The 19,410-nt window shown below is 41.2% G+C and overlaps 1 protein-coding gene across 1 annotated transcript in view; it reads right to left on the bottom strand.

The window, feature by feature from the left end:
• Positions 1 to 4,297: 4,297 nt before the first annotated feature.
• acbd6 (acyl-CoA binding domain containing 6) overlaps positions 4,298 to 19,410 on the bottom strand; it is a 42,217-nt gene continuing 27,104 nt past the window's right edge. The window contains exons 7-8 of the mRNA XM_042481019.1: positions 7,876 to 7,906; positions 4,298 to 5,221 (exon numbers count right to left, since the gene is read on the bottom strand). Of these exons, the coding sequence (XP_042336953.1) occupies positions 5,067 to 5,221; positions 7,876 to 7,906 (186 nt within the window). The 3' untranslated portion in view covers positions 4,298 to 5,066. The remainder of the gene's footprint in view (positions 5,222 to 7,875; positions 7,907 to 19,410) is intronic.

The following is a 19,410-nucleotide window of genomic DNA, read 5'->3' as shown; positions in this document are numbered from 1 at the left end:
TTGTTGTTTTCTGTAGATGGTGCTGGGTGCTTTGTGCCTATTGTTTCTGTTTGTTTTGTGATATTATTGTAAAAATACATTAAAAATAACATATTAATTTTTTTTCCAAAAAAAGTATCTGCATTCATGTGCAGATATCTACTTATAGAGATAAGCCGAAATATCTGTTGCACAGAAAAAGAGAGGAAGTCTTGACCAGGATATCAGGTGGCTACACTGGATCAGCCTGCAATATTGTCCCTCGCTGCCAGACACTTATTGTTGTCAGACCGAAAGATGATGGGTTCTGAGATTGACCTCCATGCAACCAAAGCCAGCAAAACTTTATTGGTCAATGCTACTTGGACTATAAACAGAAACCGCTGTTATACCAAAATCTTGTCCCACCAGCTGCAGAATCTGTACTCATATGTAGGTATCTGTTTATAGAAATAAATTATCATCTGCCTGCATGTGTGGTCCGATTTCTAAACACTTCAGCCACTTATTTTTTCACTCCTTTGGATTTAGAGTCTCCATCGGATCACTGGTAATAGAAAACAACAGTCACTGTACAATTTCTGTTCTGCGTTGTTTTACTGAGGTTACACTTTCTTTTTATTTCAGCTTTTTGATCGTCATTACGTTACATCATTTACCATCATATTTCTTACTTTACTGACAAACTTCTATGTAACTTGACATAAAGATGCACATATGGCAGAGACTGGTCAGAAACCTGGGAAAGGTGTTTACATGCTATTGTATACTACTGGAGCACCACAGCTAGCATATCCAGTTTTCTTAAAACCAAGACAGGGTGTTCACATGAACAAAATATGACAGGGTTACTCCAAAAACCAGAATACTTGTGTTGATATGACCATAATGGGGCGATCTCGGGGAATGAAGCCCCACTCAGACAGTGAGTCATGAAAATATGTTGAGTCATCATCTCCAAATTACATAATTAATGTGGAACTGGACAACAAACAACCCTGTAAATTGTGCTGTATATTAAGCCTTCATTTTCCCATGAAAATCATACCTAGTGGCAGAACTGCATGGTGAAGGTGGGGCTTATAGTGAACCAGTCGTTGAAGGTGTCATTATTCTATAGCCATCACATTGTGCAATCACCATTTACTTCAGTTAAAGAAAAGAAACTTGTATATAGTCAAGTAAAGTGGAAATAGACGAGAACACTATGCCAATGATTCAACATGGGGCTGCACTTTGGTGACAGTGTAAAGAACTGTTGGGGAATAAAAATTCTTTCTGAATTTCCTTCCAAAATGTAGTGCAGTAAAAACATAAAGATGCCCAAAATGAAAGCACTTAAACAAAGTACTGGTACCTCAAAACTGTCCTTATGTTTACTACTTGACAAAATATAGTTTATTACTTTTCACCTCTGAAAAATGCATAAATATTCAGAACGGCTGAACAGTATTGGACGTGGGGGGGTGTGTGTGAGTCTGCGGTTTGTAGAGGGAGGGAGCTGCAGTGTCAAAAGTGAAAAGCTCAGAGGAAAATTGAAGCCCCATAATGGAAGCATAATGGGCTTAGTGTCAGAGTCTCGCAGACGAGCCGGGGGGGAAGCACGACTGCCGTCACCCTCTCTTACCTCGAGCCAGTATAACGGGGTTTAGGAAGCAACGAGGAGACAACAACGGGCCCCAAACAGGCTTTAGAGATACACCAACAGCCTAATGGCTGCATGTGCGTGGAATTCATAACAACAGCATGGTCACTGGTTGTCTCTTTGTGGGATTGTAGCGCATCACATCTCAGACTCAGGTTGAATACTCAAAAGGTTTTCTCTCAAATCATGTACGGTTCCTCCTCAAAATTCATGAAGGGAGAGGCAGAAAATTTCATTGAGGAAGTCTGTGTGGCTGGAGTTTGCAAAAGTGAATGATGATACTTTTGGAAAAAAATAGTCCCAGCCCTCTTCTACCGTGTGATTTTTGAAGGAGGGAGTGACAGGACATGGATGCAGATGCAGACATCATGAGGAGGCATTTTAATTCTCCTCATGCATAGCACAGCTCACTTGCATCGCAATTTACTGCAGGCACTGTACAACAGCTGTCAAGACAAAAATTGAATTTGAAGTGGTGCCCCCAGTGATGACTACAAATGCTGCATAGACCATCCACTGCTGTCATAGATCTGTGAGTGACTGACAGGCTGCAACCAGACATGTTGAGGCGGTTATCTAACGCCTTGTGTTGAGGCAGATTTCGACTTAAGTAAAACATTTGGGGGATAAGGGCAGGCGAGGAGCAGGGGAGTGTGTTAGAGAGTGAAGGATTAAGCTTTGTCCCCGCTGCTGTGTACAAAATGTGCATTTGCATCTTTGTGAAGCCGTGGTTAAGATCCAGGATCCAGATTTAGTGTATTCTCATCTGGTGGAGTGACTGTGTGTGTGTGTGTGTGTGTGTGAGAGAGAGAGATGGAGAAAGAGAGAGAGAGGGAGCTGAGGCGGAGAGAATGTGCTGATCAGAGAGGCTTGAGGATGAGTAAAGCAGATTTGGACTCAGACCATGTGTTGGTTATTGTTGGAGAACATCCAAATCTCTCCTATATGACATAACACTACAGAGGCAGGTTGTAGAGTCCAGTGTTGTGTGTACAGTATGTTGTGTCATTGAGTGAACGATGAAGACGGAAGTGTGGATTAAGTGTGGCGCCTGCTGTGTATCAGGCACCGTTTGGAATAATACTTCATTAACATTAGTCAAGAGTTTTAAACAGTTTTTTAGGCTATTTTAATAATTTTGTCATATGTTACAAAGTTGTATTAGTGCTTATTTGTATTGTAGCATACTACTTGACTGGACTTTGAGCACAGTCATATTGTTGGTGGTGACACAATCATATATTCAGGGCGCCTGTAAGAGTGACCCATGAACCAGTACGCATGCCTCATTCTGCACTGAGGAAAGTCCAACATGTACTGAAACATTTGCACTTTTTGCACCTGATGCACCATTGCACGTTTGTCACTGTCTGTACAGACCCACAACATGCAAAACAAAGACATCTGAAATCTAAACTTAAGTCTGAGTCATTTTTTATTCTGTATCCGAATCTTCCTTTGCTACATTGTGACATTTTTCTTACTTTCGCAGCAGAAAAGAAGGCAGACATAAGAGTTTTTCAAGGCACAGCTCATCCCATGTCTACCATATATCCAGGGTTCCCATACATATTTAAAAAAAAATTCAAAACACTCCATAACCTTTTCCTATATAGGGATACACATATTGTTAGATGCCTTCCCAGGCATTTGCAGATATGCAAACTGATAGCACTTGCTAACTTAACTCACTTGTTAGCCAGTAGTCCAGACCAGCACGTACAGGTACTTTGCAAAATGTCAAGGCCGTGCCCCTTTTGGGGCAAAACCAAACCAAAGATCACATAGCTATCAATGCAATTTGATGTGCGTTTGGATTATAGTTTTGACATGTCTATATGCATAAATTTCTTGTTAGACAAATGTTTGTTTTATGGACATTCATGTCTATTTATTTTACGACTTTGGCTGTACCTAAGGGTTTGCAATATCTTAACAAATTGAGGCTGATTGCTGTCATGCCCCTTCAGTCTTTTCCTCATTCAAGTGGATCAATAACCCAGCACACTGGCAGGATATCGTTCATCCGAACATCTAGTGCCTTGGCGATGTTGGTATAGTTTATGTGTATCATGGGATAGTAGTGACGTTTCAACAGTCATGGTATTTTGCATAAAATCAGGTCTGGGGATTTTTATAAACATATTTTAAACAATAGCCAAGCAATCTATATTCAGAACTTTTCTAAAACATTCTTTTAATTCCAAACCAATTTCAAAATTTCTTAACTTTATATTACCCTGTATATTTGTTATGTGTATTTTATCTGCCTGGACTTTTAATTTTGTGGCCTTTAAAATTAGAACTGGTCCTGGTAGGTGTCATCATCTGTGTGAGCCCCCCCAAAGTTGTCTTCCATTAAATCGTTTTTTTTTTTTTTCAATTTTACCTGCTTTGTAGAGGATATTTTATGAAACTTATTTGTTTTGAAAAGCACTTGAACTCTAACTCTAACCTGAATGAATGTATGGATATTTGATTTGGGTTCAATGTGGGGCTCACTAAGGTGGGCTGCAAGTTTAAGTTTTTCTAGTACAAAGGCTACATTATACATAATAAGTCAATGTATACTTGCAGTGTATGTTTGTACTATGAATGTTATATTATGATTTTCAGCATACAAAAGTGTCATCTGATTTTAAGTTATTTAATGAGCAGAGAGCAAGTCAGAGGGAAAGTTTTTGTTGAAGACTTTAATGAGATAAATGACAAATGATTAAAGCATTCCTTGAATGTAACAACTGAATCATGAACAAACGGTCAGAGAGGGCTGACCCAGACTAAAAGGCCTGGCTGATTGTCAGACCTGGGCAGTAGGAGTGGGTGATATGTATAAAGTATGCTATCACAGTATGCCATTTCATATCGCTTTGACATGAATTTTCTCAAATTTATACTGTTAACGGGTAAAATAAGTGAATGGAAATGTCTTTTTTTTTGTTCTTCCGGTGATGTAAATACCTGACAAATCCAGATATTTCATCACATCATTCCAGTATTACCAATAAGCAGTCCTGCTTATGGATTTTCAACATGGCCTACAGTAATGGAATATAACCAGAGATATTTAAAGGTATAACTACCTCAGTGCAGTGCTCACAGTAACCGTCATATCACTCATCCCTACTGGGAATGTAAAGTCAATATTCAGTATTTAGATGAACAAAAATACATGTGGTGTGCTTCATTTCATATGTCTCATCAGATGGAAGGGCTAACATTTACAACCTGAACTTCCAAAGAGCTAAGCCAACAAAATCAAACTCACCTCAAGTATTTGGAAATCAAACCAAATAAAATTGTTGTAATCCTGGTCTACTAACTGCTGGGGATGAACAGAGTCTCTTCGGGGATGAAGGAGAATTGAGGAGGATGGGCGTATGAGAGAAACAGGGATGAGACAAGGGAAGGAGTAGGGACCAGGTGGCGGCAGGTTGGTGATCTAGCCTTTCGGAGCTGTGTACTGACGCAGGAGAGAGGAGATGGCACTGGATTCAGTGACCTCCTCAGGGAGAGAGCCCTCCATGTCTTTAATGGACGGGTCAGCTCCGGCGTTCAGCAGAAGCTCCACAATCTCGGCAAACTCGCACGCTGATGCTACAGAGACAAGAGAGAAAGATAATGGAGGAGTTAGAAGGAGAAGAAAACAGTAAAGAAGATAAATAAAAGAAGTAGAGGACAGAAAGCAAATATATATGCAACAATTCTGCAAGGCATGTAACGTATTAGCCATGCTAGAAGCTGCACAACTGTCCGTCCATTCGTTGGTCCACCATTTTGGTCCACACTACAATATTGTAACAAGTGTGGATGGATTTTTATGAAACTTGATGCAGACATTCATGATCCCCAAAGGATGAATCCTAGAAACTTCGGTGATCCCCTGACTCCATCATCACTTAAAAATTTCAATGTGACTTGCCCTACTCTCCCTCTGAGTGGCTATCACTGGTTGCCTTCGTTGGCTGAGTTGGTTAGGTTCAGGCAACAGGAGTGAGATTGGTTAGGGTTAGGGTAAGAACATCAGGGTACGTCAATCAGAGGCCAACGAAAGGCCATTGCATGTCAAGTCTGTATTTTTCAGCTTCTTCATGTTGCCAAGGTGCCAAATGCAAGATGTCGTCAGAGAGTGGCGACAGCCAGGGAGGTACCTCCAGTGGTGAGAAGCAAGGCAGTGAGTCTGCCTTTACAGTTAATCTTGTGTTGAAAGTTTTCACAACGAATAGAGAAATAAGGAATAATATTTCCAAAGCAATATTCAGATGTTACTTAGATGTTATTTAGATGTTACTGAGGATGTTACTGAGGACTGAGATTACAGACATTTTTTCATGAAAATGTAATGTAATGTGGTATGTGAACAATAAGAACACATTTTTAACATTTTTTGATGTTTATAGAGAATGTCACCCTAACTTTAAGAGGAACATTCAGGGAACTAAAAGAAAACTTGCCGCTAAAAACATTACTAAAACATTGCATTGGTTGAATTGCACCATTCTCAGAACGTTTTAATTACCATAATTGCTAGCTGAGGCATCGTTACCTTGTCTGTCTTTTATTCTTACCTGGATAAATATCATAATGATTGATTTTATGAACCACTGCAGCTCATTTTGGAGTGTTATGATGATGTGAACAAGGTTTGAGTAAATATGGCTCATCCTTTTCCTCTGCGTTTAGTAGTTTAGTACAGTATGCACGGTGCTGCAGTTAATGAAAAGCCCATCTGCCGGCCCAGCACTGACACCGGCCTGGACCTGTGGTTCTCTCAAACACTTCATTTCTGCCCCATTGGCAATTTGTGTCCCACTAAAAGGGTCTCCTCTCTCTCCGCATGAGGGGGAGGAAGTGGGGGAGGCTTGCACTTTCTTAACCCAGTTAGCAGGTCCCTGCTTTCCCAATGCACCTCTGGCACCTCGCCCCCTCCCCATCCCCTCTCTCCTCCTCTCTTGTTCTGAGTGCTCTCCTCTGTCGGTGTCAATCGCTCGCTCCTCTTAAAGAGCAGACTCTGTGCTGCGCCATGATCGCTGATGTCAGCAGCCACAGTGATTGACAGTCAGGCCTTTTAACCTCCAGCTCAGGGGTGGCTGGCGGGCTGGCTGGAGTGTGTGTGCATGAGATATGATGATACATCGGAATGCACGCAAGTGTGTAAGCAAGTGTGTGCTCAAGTTGTGTCTATGAATAGCACAAGGTGTGTAAGTATCAAACACTATGAGAACCACTTATCTTTCAGCCAAATCAGACTAACAAAGCTTGGCTTATTTTTCCAGCCACGCTTGCAGTCCTCCTCTTGTTGCTCTAAACAGTATTTTATTTAGCCAGTGCCAGTGTGTGTGTGTGTGTGTGTGTGTGTGTGTGTGTGTGTGTGTGTGTGTGCGTGCGTGTGTGCGCATGTGCGCGTGGCGGGTGTCTCGCCTGGGCCTTGAGCTGTAAAAAGTGGCTGGCCCTCAGGGGAGCCGTAGAGGAGGAGAACAATTTATGGTGAGCAGTAAACCCTCAATTAATCACTTGCCAGCCACTGTGGCCCTGTGCAAAGAGAGGTGGGAATGAATTTTCATTCTCTGCTATTTGTCTCTTGGAGTTCATCGCTTATGTTTATTAGTCATCTTTTTATGCCCCATCCTCGGGGCTTCCTCTGCTGAGTGTGTTTGTGTGTGCAGATCTCCGGTGGGTGATGCAACATGCCTGCACCAACGCCACAAAGCTGGGGGACAGATGGTGTAGCCACACACACGCACACACTCAGAGGACAGGGGAAACGCCCCTGAGGGACATTTGTGTTGGGGCACGAGAGGGTCAGGGGAGTCTAAGGACCACTGCTGATTTCCTCTGGGAGGCATGCCGATTATTACACACGCACGCAGAACAAAACCAGGCAGGCATCCACACATACATACCAAAGCACACACACAGACACACACAGGACACAACAGAGAGGAATATAAGAAACTGGGTGAAAAACAACGGTAGAAAATAAAGATGAGGAATGGAGGAGAGAGCGTGGGAGGAAGAGGAAGGAAAGATGACAAATGTTAGACAAATGCTGCTTTCTATAAAAAGAGTGTGCACACACAAAACATAATGTCAGTGTACGATAAATGTGAAGAGTTTTGTTCCAAAATGAGATATTCACCATTTGCAAAATAAGTACATACACTTACAAAATGCTTTATGGCAGAAAAATACATTTAAAGTGCATATACAACACTTCGGACTGCAGAGATTTAAAAAAGAGGCCTTCTTACCATAATGTAGCGCTGTCTGTCCTTCATTATCCTGTAAGATAGAAACAAGTCTTAATAATATCAGATGTAACAAAATATATATCCTGAGCATTGGGTATGAGAGAAATTGCTTTGCTCAAACTTCCCAAGAGTAAACAGGGAAACTTTGAGCTACTAGAATACCAATCACCTCCTACTTGTTGGCTACGGACAAAGGGTGCCATGTTTTCATTGTAGCAAAGGGGGATTATGAGACGATGAGATATTGATTTGAGAAACACGTGACCTGCAAATCAAATTGTTCAACTTGCAGGTGACTTCCAGCTCTAATCAACCTGAACCAACAAGCTACTGAAACTAAATATGTTACGGTGGAGGTGCCTCCCGTTGTATCTACCTCCCAAAAACCAAATTTACATCTCAACCCAAATGGTCCCCAACACAGTCTCAGTAGAATCTAGATGGAAAGTTTTATAGAGATTAATGTTGGTATTATTCCATATGTTTTCTATCAATACACAACAATGCATTATGCTGTATTTAAGTAGTTTGGGTAGAACAAGAAGAACAGGAAAATCTCCCATTATCTTGTGACTTGGAAGTGTTCATGCTTTATTAAAATACAAATGCTCTTTTATTGTGTTACCTAAATGTATTGGTCGGTCAACAAGGGAAAGCAAAGACAAATAAATGAGGTATAGCTTAATTTCAGTTATCTCGATTGATTCAGTTAGTGTTGATATTGGACCGTGGACATCATCAGCAATTTCTGTAGCAATGTTTCAGACTGTTCACAGTTCTGAAGTTTTTTGTGCCAAATGGGAGATATGGTAGTTGTCAGAGATCTCTGATGTGAGGGTCCAAAGGTAGAGGGTGTTGCATGTTGTAAAGCCCTGTGAGGCAAATTGTGATTTGTGTTATTGCAATTTATAAATAAAACTGAACTGAAATAACTTGAAAATCGCGGATTCAGAATTATAACTCGGTGGCTTATACTGATGGTCTGAACAATCATCAGTATTGTCATTTTGACTTTTTGACCTACCTATCACTTTTATGACTTCACTATCAATCTACCCTAGGCCCATTTGTTCCAACTGAATATGCACATCTTAAAAAATGTCTCACAAGTATATAGTTTCACGTTATTATTATTTTTTAGTACAGCCCGGCACTGCAGTGTTTAGCAAATGTTACTCAAACCGGCAGAAACAGTGCATCAACAAGGGACTATTTTCCATCTTGGATTAAGATACATTTGTAGGTCTAGCAGCAGGATGATGTATGTGGGATTGACTCAAAACAAACTACAGTGTTTATGCTCATCAAAACGAAGGAACATATCAGCCTGTGTACCCTGGTATCAACATGGGTTGCGGTGATTCCAACACACATGGACAGCTGTGAGATATTGCCATTCACACTGTTTATCACACGTCTCCAGCACACTTGTGTTCTGATTTTTTGTTACTGCCTACATCAGTTACACTAGACTGACAAAAGGCCACGTGCAGAGTTATGACATCCAACACTCTTGCTAGCTGCTCAATAGCATTCTCGCTAGTTGTGTTAGTGGTTGTGTCAGTACAGCTGGAGATACTGTCCATAGGACAAAACGATGGATGGTCATGCAAACCTTCATCCAACTTGTCATAAAACTTTAAGATTAGAGTGTTAGCACATAGTCACCATACCATCACCACGTCCTGCATTGATGAAGTAGTCCTTGTCAAGGATGCATCAGGATACATTAGCATTTACATGACAAAAGATATGTGATCATATGTGCCCAAGACCAGCTCGACGAGCAGTTTAAGTGGGATCATATTACCCATAACACACATTAATACCAGTTGTAAACAGGTCTGTTGGTCTGTTTATAATAGTTTTTTGGACCTCAGTGGATGTCTGTGGAGGAATAAGTGATATCAGGTTTTAGATAGGCTGAAAATACTTATATAGTCTTGTTGGTTTTGGACTTTTGATATGATTTTTTAACAATGAGAAAAAGATATATACAGCCATACAAGAATATTTACAGCCTTGTCTTTTAAATAATTTTACCATGGAGGCTACAAGACCCTGACACACAAGAGCTCAGGGACAATGGAGAGAAGACTCAGTGTAAGAGGGTGACCAGAGAATCAGTGGTGGTCTCCTGTGTGCATGTGTGTGTGTGAGAGTGTGTCTTTTGAACAGTAAAAATGATACTTGGGGTCAAGGGGTCAATGGTGGAGATATAATTCTTGTTAGAAGTGTGGATTGCAGACAGGGATGGGGAAATGTGTGTCTCTGTGTATGTGTGTATGTGTGTATATGTGTGTGTGTGTGTGTGTGTGTGTGTGTGTGTGCAGGTATAATAAGACACAATATATGACAGGCATCATCAACAGGAGATTCAGTTCTTAATCACTGCTCCAGCCTGCCTTTGCACCTCATAATGATGATAAATGGTCAAACTGTTGCCTCTAGTCTCAGAACAAGAGCAGTCGTTAGGCCGAGCACAATGGTCTCAAACGCTCAGAGACAGATTAAAAACCAGCAGGCGCAGTGACATTTCCTTCTGTGCCGTAAAATGTCACAGCAGTGGAAATACCTCCAAATTACCAAGACTGTTATGGTGAAATTATTCATTAGTCTTTCCACCTTTGCCCTTCTCACAGCATGCACCTTCCTGTTTTTGGTTACTTCCATGTCCTTCCTCTACTCCCTTCCAATCCTTCCTCCTCTTCTTCTTCCTCTGACCCTTTTTCCTCCAAACCACACCTCCCTTGTCATTACCTTGCCCAACGTCACATCTTGCTTTCCCCAGTCACTCCTCTTCTCTCTCCTTTCATTACCACATCTACCTTTCTCCCTCTTTTTCATTCAGTCTCCTCTTCAATCTTAATCCTCTTCCTTTCCTTCTTCGTCCCTTTCCTGTCTTCCCTCTTGAGCTGGGCCCAGTGCAGAGTGATCCTATTGTTCTCTCTCTCTCTCTCTCTCTCTCTCTCTCTCTGTGTCTCTCTCTCTCTCTCAGGGGCAGCACTTCGGGGACCTGCTGATTGGATTAGAGCTTTCTATTCCCTCTGGGTGGATCACAGAGCACAGATGCAAATCGCCACCAGCGTGGAAAGCGTGCCGTAGTTAACCCAAGACAACAATGCTGTCTGTCTGCGAGTCAAATCACAACCTGCGATGTATTGTGGACATTGTGTTTGTCTCCCCCAATGATGCTGATTCTTGAGAGAGAAAAAAAGAGAGGGAGAGAGAGAGAGAAAGAGGAAGAGTGCTGTGGCTAACGTGTTTATGTTTAGGCACAAAAAAACACCTGGTTATGGTTATGAAAAGATTATGTTTTGGATTAAAATTCCTTGTTTGGGGGGCACAATCCTGACAGGAATAGCAGCAGTGTTTACGTATGAAACAACAGCTTTTTCGGCCATTATCTCAGCAGGAAAAGCAGTGATGTCTGTAAGAAACAACCACTTTTTGGGCCACTATGCTTGGAAAAAAAAGCAGCAGTGTCTCGCTAAAAATGATATGCTGTGCAGGTCACTATACCACTTGAAAAGGCAACAATGTGTTTGTAAAAAGAAAGCCCTTTTCATGCCTAAAAATCAGCTAGAAAAACACCAATGTGTTGCTAAAAACATCCATGATTGGTACCTAATAAGCCACTGGGAACACAGCAATGACTTGCTAAATCACAACCGCCATCCACCATCTCCTCCACCAACCAATGACAAAGTCTGCTTATATATTCAATTTCAAAATGTTGATTTGATATGTAAACTACAAACAAATGTAACGTATTTGTGGTTTGCAGAAATGTACAATGCCAACATTTTCTGCTGGCGACTGGGCTGAATTTAGATGCAATTGCATAGAGGAAAAAAAACTCAACTGATTTTCTTTTTATTTACTGCATGGTGTGCACGTGCACATACACACACACACACACACACACACACACACACACACACACACTTACTTGGGCCACAATGGGGCAGTGACAGATGTTTACAGCCGGGGCCAAGTGAAAGACCTTGATGCACATAAATACATACAGTTATAATTAAAGTGTAAGGGGTTTAAGCCCTAATCTGCAGTGAACGCTAATCTGCCGTTAGTTGTTCAACAAGCACACACACACACACACGCGCACATTCACACACACAAAGTATGAATGAAGGTTGATAATTCACAAACAAAAAATATATTTGCTTTAAAGTGCAGTGACTAAAGTAATAAGACAAAAGAGATACAGTATGTTGCCTGTATCCATGCATGTTTGTGAGAAAATATTTTGCCAGTGTGTGCGCGGCGTACATGCTTTGTGCATGTTCATGTGAGGGGTCAACGGCCTGTCCTCTCAGCGTTCCCTAATGCCCCTTCATCCAGGACGGAGGCTTGATGGAATCACAGGAAATTGGATTGTCTTCCATTTGCTTTGGAAGCAGCCTGAAAGAGACACTCCCTCCCCTCCTCTTCTCATCCCACCACTCTCCCCCCAATACCCCCACGTATCCATCCCTGACACTTCCACCCCCCCCCCCCTCCACCACCCCTGCCCCATCTCTAGTGCACCCCTGTTCCCATCCCATTATGGAGGCATGTCGCACCGAAACCCTGCTTTTACATGTCATCCAAAGTTTCCCCTTGCGGTGCAGAAATGCTGGGCTGGATGTCAGCAGAGTGCTCAATAAAGCCGCTGCTTGCACAATACCAGCAGCAGCAGCAGCAGAGATCCAGCACTGTGTAGTGTATCACCCTAATGGGGTGCAGCAATATGCTTAGGAGCAGCATGGATAGGGATTGATCTATTAGTACAATTGCAGTTTTGCTGAATTTAAGTCACACCAATCTATCATTTCTACCACAAAAGCGATGTGAAGCAAGATGGATGAAAGAGAAAGACAGCAAATCAAGGATATAGGCAGATATGAGCACACAGTCTAATTTCTTTGCAAATCAAAATAGTACAGTAACTAGTCCAAAATTGGCCCAAAGAAAGAGAAAACAGAGACAAATGATTGTGTGTATATGTCTTTTTTGGTCAGAGTGTCCTAATAGATGGCAGGACGGACCAGAATCAGACCGAGGCCAACCAGGATCAAATAAAACACAGTCTGTAACTCTGTTTATCTGCACAGAACACACAAAGGGACTGCCACAGATGTTGTGTTCATTTCTGGAAAGTGGTTTAACTTGTTGTCCCCGTCAGTCTGCCTTCACGGACGTCGGACGACAGGACAAGAATACTGCAAATGTTCAACCCCAAGCTGTTTACACCGGCATGAAGTGGATGGATCAAGGGCACATCAGAGGCAGAACTTAACTCAGTCGGGGACACAAATAGGACGCAGATGTCCCTTGAGTCTATTTCTATTTGAAAATAAGTCTGTCTGTCTGTGTTTCATTCGGTTTGTCTTTGTCGAGGCCAGAGGAGGGATTGTGGGTTAAGGTTAAAGGTCTGCCGAATAAATTGCAAGCTGTAGAGTCTGCTGCAGCACGAGACTAAGGAAAGCACAGTGTGTGTGCGCGTGTGTGTGTGCGTGTAGTGTGGTGGATGTGATCTGAAGGCCACTGTTAGGACCGTCACACTAACGGCAATATTGCAATATTACACTATTGACAAGCCAACTGCAGAGGTGGCAATGACCATCACAGCTGCAATGTCCTTTTTTTGTTTCTTTTTTCTCATGGAAGAACCACGAATTTACACTCTGCATCAAATGCCAACAGTGTGATGAAGTGCTGATTGTCTTTTTCTGTTTGTCAGGAGTTAAAAACTATTCAACTTTGTCTGGGGCTCCCCCTAGAAAGTTGAAGGAGATTCGAATCATCAGTCTAACACCCCTAAATTGACTGAGATTGCTTGTAGTTGAGCAGTCGTTTTTTGTTTTCTTGCTCGTCAGTGTGCTGTTCAGTGTGCGTCTGGAGATGTTTTTGTTCCCAGATTTTGCTACAGATTGAGCGTTTTTGATTTTAATGAAAATCTTTGTTACAGACTGCAGCAGTTGTGATGTGCAGCAGGGAGGTGGAGAGACTTTGCACCTTAAGTCTCTGAAATAACAGACATCTTTCTTCTGCTTATGAGTGGTGAATTTACAGCTCACATCAACTTATTACGACACAGTCTCTGGCTTTTTGCAAATGTTTCTATATGTTGTTCGCACTGTTAGCTTGTTTACTCTATCAAATGAATGCCACTGTCACACTAAACGTACTGCTGAGCCCATTCAAACTTTCAAACTTTGTATGAAAAAAAAAAACAGTTTTACTTCCCTGCATATTCTATATTATAGCAACCAGATGTTACCAAAGCATTTCAGCTGAAAAAAAATGCTGTGTCCCCTATTGTTGCCCTTCTGTGTTCTGCATTTAACAATTATGAAGTATTTCATTGGTTTCAAAATGGTTCAATGTTTGTCATTATAAAATCAACACACTGAAAAGCCTAATAATAAAGCATTTTTACAAAGCACTAAAAACAGGATAAATTAAGTAATTTTAAAAACAACAAAACTTAGCGGTAATACAGCGTATCAGTCTGTTGGGGAAATTTCTTCACTATGACAGCAGCTACTGGAAGGATTTCCTTTCCTTGACACAGTTTTCTTTATTGCCACTAAATCAAGCCAATTCTCTTTCTTATGTGTCGTCTTTTCAAAACCTATTAATAAGAAATGTGTCATTCTCAACAGTAACAATAATTAAATTGGTATTCATCTTATGATGGACAACATATTATCGGCTTCATCGCTGTCTTTCACTAACAAATGTTTAGTCTGGAAATAAAAATACTATTTAAAGGTGCTGTAATTTAACGTCAATAAATCATCGCTACAGTCATTTTGAGACATTAGTGTAATTACTGCACACAAACAAAACCTTAGCCAAGATGACTGGCAGTCATCTCTGCTAACAAAACAAAAGCAAGGTTTTTATTCTTCTAGTGAGAAGTACAACACTTTCAGAGGAAGCAGAGTACCTGCAAAAAAAATCACTTCCAACATGTTTCTCAAGAGAAGGAAACACTAAAGCTGAATACAAAAGTTAATGCAGACAAATGCTGAGCTGAAACTCCGGTAACGGCCACCACGCACTTTACTGAAATTCAACTAGATCTATTTCTTTCTTACCATTATATCTTTTTGTGTCTCAGAAAACTTTCTCAGGGCTTTTCTTCTCCTCCTTCCCCGCCTCCCCCTTTTCTCCCCCCACTGTCCCTGACAGCAACATTAAACAAGTGGGGAAAAATGGACAAGCAATTATGATTTATGATCAATGCATGCAGCAGCTGCTGACTTTTATAATGACAGTGGTCGGGGGAGGGAGAGAGAGGGTGTGTGTGTGTGCGTGCGTGTGTGTATCAGTCTCCAGGGTGTGTGTGGGGAAGATGAGGGGTGAATCGATAGGCGACTGGGATCATTGGTATGCAGATTCCGGCAGATAGCATTATGATGAGCAGGTGCCATTAATCAGAAAGCAGAACACGGATCTGAGTAAGATGGAGGAGAGGAAAACCCTCCTTCACCGCGTCCCATCTGTAACCAGAGCAGTTACTGTAGCACCAACATCAGGGACAGAACCAACTTCTGGCACTTTTTAGAACATTTATTACAAATTCTGCAGACATTTGTCATTTTTAAACATACAGTGCCATGATTTCTTTTGAGTGTTTGTTTTGTTGCATGCAGTATTTTTGGTTTTTAGAATGAGAAGAACTTTAATTTGCAGTGACTTGAAACCTGCTTGACAGTGGTAATCTACAACAGGGAACATTTATTCTGCTTTATTTAAATGTTAAAAGTTATATTATTGTCACATATTTTATTTGATAATGTATGGAAACTCTAACAGGGATATTCAACTTGCTTAGCTTGGGGGCCACTTTTGCAAAATGACAGGAGGCCAGGGACCAGTCGCAAAGGTCCTATTTCATTTATTTCATCACATTTCTATGATTTTAGGACGTTTATCTGATGTTAGGGTATTTCTACGAATTTAGGACATTTCTGAGATTTTAGGATGTTTCTGATTTTAGGACATTTCTAGGATTTTAGGATGTTTCTAGAGACCTTTCTAGGGTTTTTAGATGTTTCTGATTATAGGACATTTCTAGGATTTGATGACATTTATAGGATTCTAGGATTTCTGGACGTAAGGGCTTGGCTAGGACATCTGTCGGGGGTGCGGGAGATCCTCTATTGGCACTTTTTTGATAAACAAGCTCTATCACGATGTTGTTTTATGCACTATGGCACCTTATGTATTCTAAAAGTACAAAAACAATTCCCAGCTTGAATCTCTTTATTTTTATTGTGAATGAGAAAATGTTTGCGGGGCCACTTGGCACTCTATTGGGGGCGGATTTGGCCCACTGGTGGTAGATTGAGTATCACTGTTATAACATCTAAGATTTAAAAGTCAGCTACATAATAAAAGCTTTATCATTTTATTGTTAGAGGTATACGGGAGTAACCCCTGGGTAAATCCCGAGTTAAAATGGTATGTGTTAGCAGAAATGTTAACATCATTAAAAATACCATGCAGAAATAGTAATTTGTCTATAGTTTGCATGAGCGTACATCCCGGGGGTGACAGACTACCTTGCTCGTGCAGAGTTTTATTTGCCTCTGATTAGTCCAGAAAGAGAGACGTCACGTCTCTGAACTTGTGATTGGTTAATGGGCGGGATGAGGAAGAGAGCAGGTCCAAGTTACGACGACAGAGATAAGACTGCAGCAGGGAAGCTAGTGGTTGGCTTTTCTCCTTAAAGGTAGCGACCAGCTAACAAAAGTGAATGAATTTACTATCTACTGATAGTTAAACATCCTTACAAGAAGTCTGTCAGTCAGCTCAGCGGCATGCCCTACAGTGCCTCTGCCAGCAACTCTTAACTTTGTAAACTATCATCGGCTGATAGCGAATCCGTTAGCACCTAGCTAACGACCGGCTCGCGCTGGACGAGTGGACTACCAGACAGCGCCCCGTGTGACCGGGAAAGCACGGGTGTCCCTCTGGCTTCAAGGAGATCCGCCGCTGCCCTTCATCGTCGCCACTGAGGCTGTGATTGGACTCATGTTCGCCTGTGAACTGTGAGTAGCTCACTTAAGCAATATTACACCAGAGGGGTGTGCTTTAGCGTTATTTGCGGCACGAGCGCCTCGGTCTGTAAATATCACTGAAGTATAATATTGCGATCATACAACTATTACCAACAAAGTAAACTATATAATGAAAATATATTCATGTCTAGGGTCAGTTAGTTCTCAAAATAGCAACTTTTCGGCGACAGTTGGCTCCCGTTTCCATGGAAAGACAAGGAGTCTGACTAATAACTGAAAAACAATCACTCACGTCAGAAGAACTCTCTATATAATGAAACCTTGTTTTACTGCTCCAGAGGGTAGGTCGGACCTTAGTAACGACCTAGCAACGGGCACATATTCTATCCCCAGTTGAGTCCGCCGGCTAGTTTTAGGTTTTACTTTCCGAGATCTTGGGGTTTACCGAACAAAAAAATACCCCATATTAGTCTTGCTATGGCTAAGATATCTGTTGACAAAAATATGTTTCCATTTACAGATTAAGCTACTATGTCTGCAAACTTTCCCTGCATTTTTAAAGCTAGCAACGCTGTGTCACTGGTACAGCTAATAGAGGGTCCCATACATTTTCCTCAAAAGTCAAAATTAATGGAAAAAAAAATATATAGAAAAAGTAATCATTTCAAAAATTCACAAAGTATTGTTATTTGCACCAATCCATATTTGATGGCGTTTAGCAATTTTAAAACAATGTTTCCACTGCAGTCACATTCACTGACTGCACATGTTGTAGTGACACCCATGCCTCCCATCATACCTATAACTGAACTGAGTAGTTTATAGTTTGCAGTTAAGTTGTTTTATGCTCCAATTTGGCAGTGTCACTTTTTGTCAGTATTTATAATGTGGCTATGATCTGGGCTTTTACGAAGGACAGCATTGCTGCAGAGGCACAATGCCTCCCACTTTAACTCTCTCAGCTCTGTTAGCTCTTTTTCCGTTGTTAGCACTGTACGTGCTAGCCACTGGCTCAGCCTCCTCCATGTTGAGATCCATGTGCAGACAATCCTGGCTCAGACAATTAACCATAGAGTTGCTCTGAGTGTTGCACACAGCTGCTACAAATGATTTAAAGTAATAATAAAAAAAAAAAAAATAATAAAACAGAGGCCAAATGTAAAAACCCCCACCAAATACACACAGTACTGTTCGTAATAGTATTGTGAATCTTGTATTTCACACAAGCAGCTGATTCTGAAATCCCCTTATATGCACCAATACGTTTTCAAAAGTCTGCTGAAAACTGTATTATGATGACATAATTTTGACAAAAGCGAACATAGAAAAACACATCTGTTGTGACAGATTAATCTCAAATTACCAGCACCAATCCTGAAGTTAAGGGATTAAACTAGAAAATGTGTTTGGTGTGCTTCTGCTAACACTTGCTACTAAACAAAACATGATTTGTACGAATGTACATGCAGAATCATTATTGAAAGATGCAGCTAAAAATGATCACACAAATGTATGTATTGTGTGTAAGTACGTACTGGCCTGCATGCATGAGTTTGCCATGTGTTTGGCGTGTGTGTTAACTGACAGATGTGTGTGTTTGTGTGTGCATTGGGAAGGCCCCCTGTGTTAAAAGGATCTGCAAACTGGGGCCAGCCTTAATTGAATCTGGGTCTCCTCTCAGAGCAGGGAGAGGTAACCTTGCCACTAAGCGTGTGAGCACTGCCACCCATGGTCAAATTAGCCTGACACCAAAACTCACTGTCCTTCACACCTCCTGGGGGTGTCCTTCAGGTGCCCTGGTGATCCCCCCCTTCCCCCTCACACCCACAGCTGCCATCAGCCACATCACAGTTTGGGGGGAAATCCTAAATGATTCACAGGTCCAGAGCCTGACAGAGGTCCCAGAGGATGACAGGGATTATAGATATTTATTGTGTCAGAGTTGTCGAGAGGCCTAAAAGTGTGACACACCTGGGGCTGGGTGATATGAATAAAAATGATATAACAATAAAAATTTTTATATTGGTCTATATCGATAATTGTCACGCACAGTAATTCAATTCATTAGGCCAATTTCTTTGAAGTTTATTAGCTGATATTTGCTTCTCAGTAAACGCTGAAGAAATCATACAGTTAATTGTGGCTTAAACAATTATTTTTTGCCAGAACATGACAGAATTTTCCAACCAGCAAATCTGAGGTGGATTCAAAACAACTATAATCACAAAATATAAAAACAATAAGGAGATAAAGAAAAACAAAAACTCAACTGTGGTCGGTACTTTCTGTACAAGTTTTACACCCACTGTATTGATTTCTGTAATTTCTCAATCAAAACAATAACAAAAGACGAACTTTAATGACATTGTGAAGTAACGATGAAAGTCAGTCTGCCGTGACTGAGGCAGAAGTTTACATATGAGGAAATTTATGAAAGTTTTACTCCATACCATCATACTGGAAATAGCACTAAAAGTGGACGGTCTCGGCTTCTTCTTCT

Source organism: Plectropomus leopardus, chromosome 3 (genome assembly GCF_008729295.1).
Source record: "Plectropomus leopardus isolate mb chromosome 3, YSFRI_Pleo_2.0, whole genome shotgun sequence".
NCBI classification, from domain to species: Eukaryota; Metazoa; Chordata; class Actinopteri; order Perciformes; family Serranidae; genus Plectropomus; species Plectropomus leopardus.
This window is presented reverse-complemented; position numbering and strand designations above follow the sequence as displayed.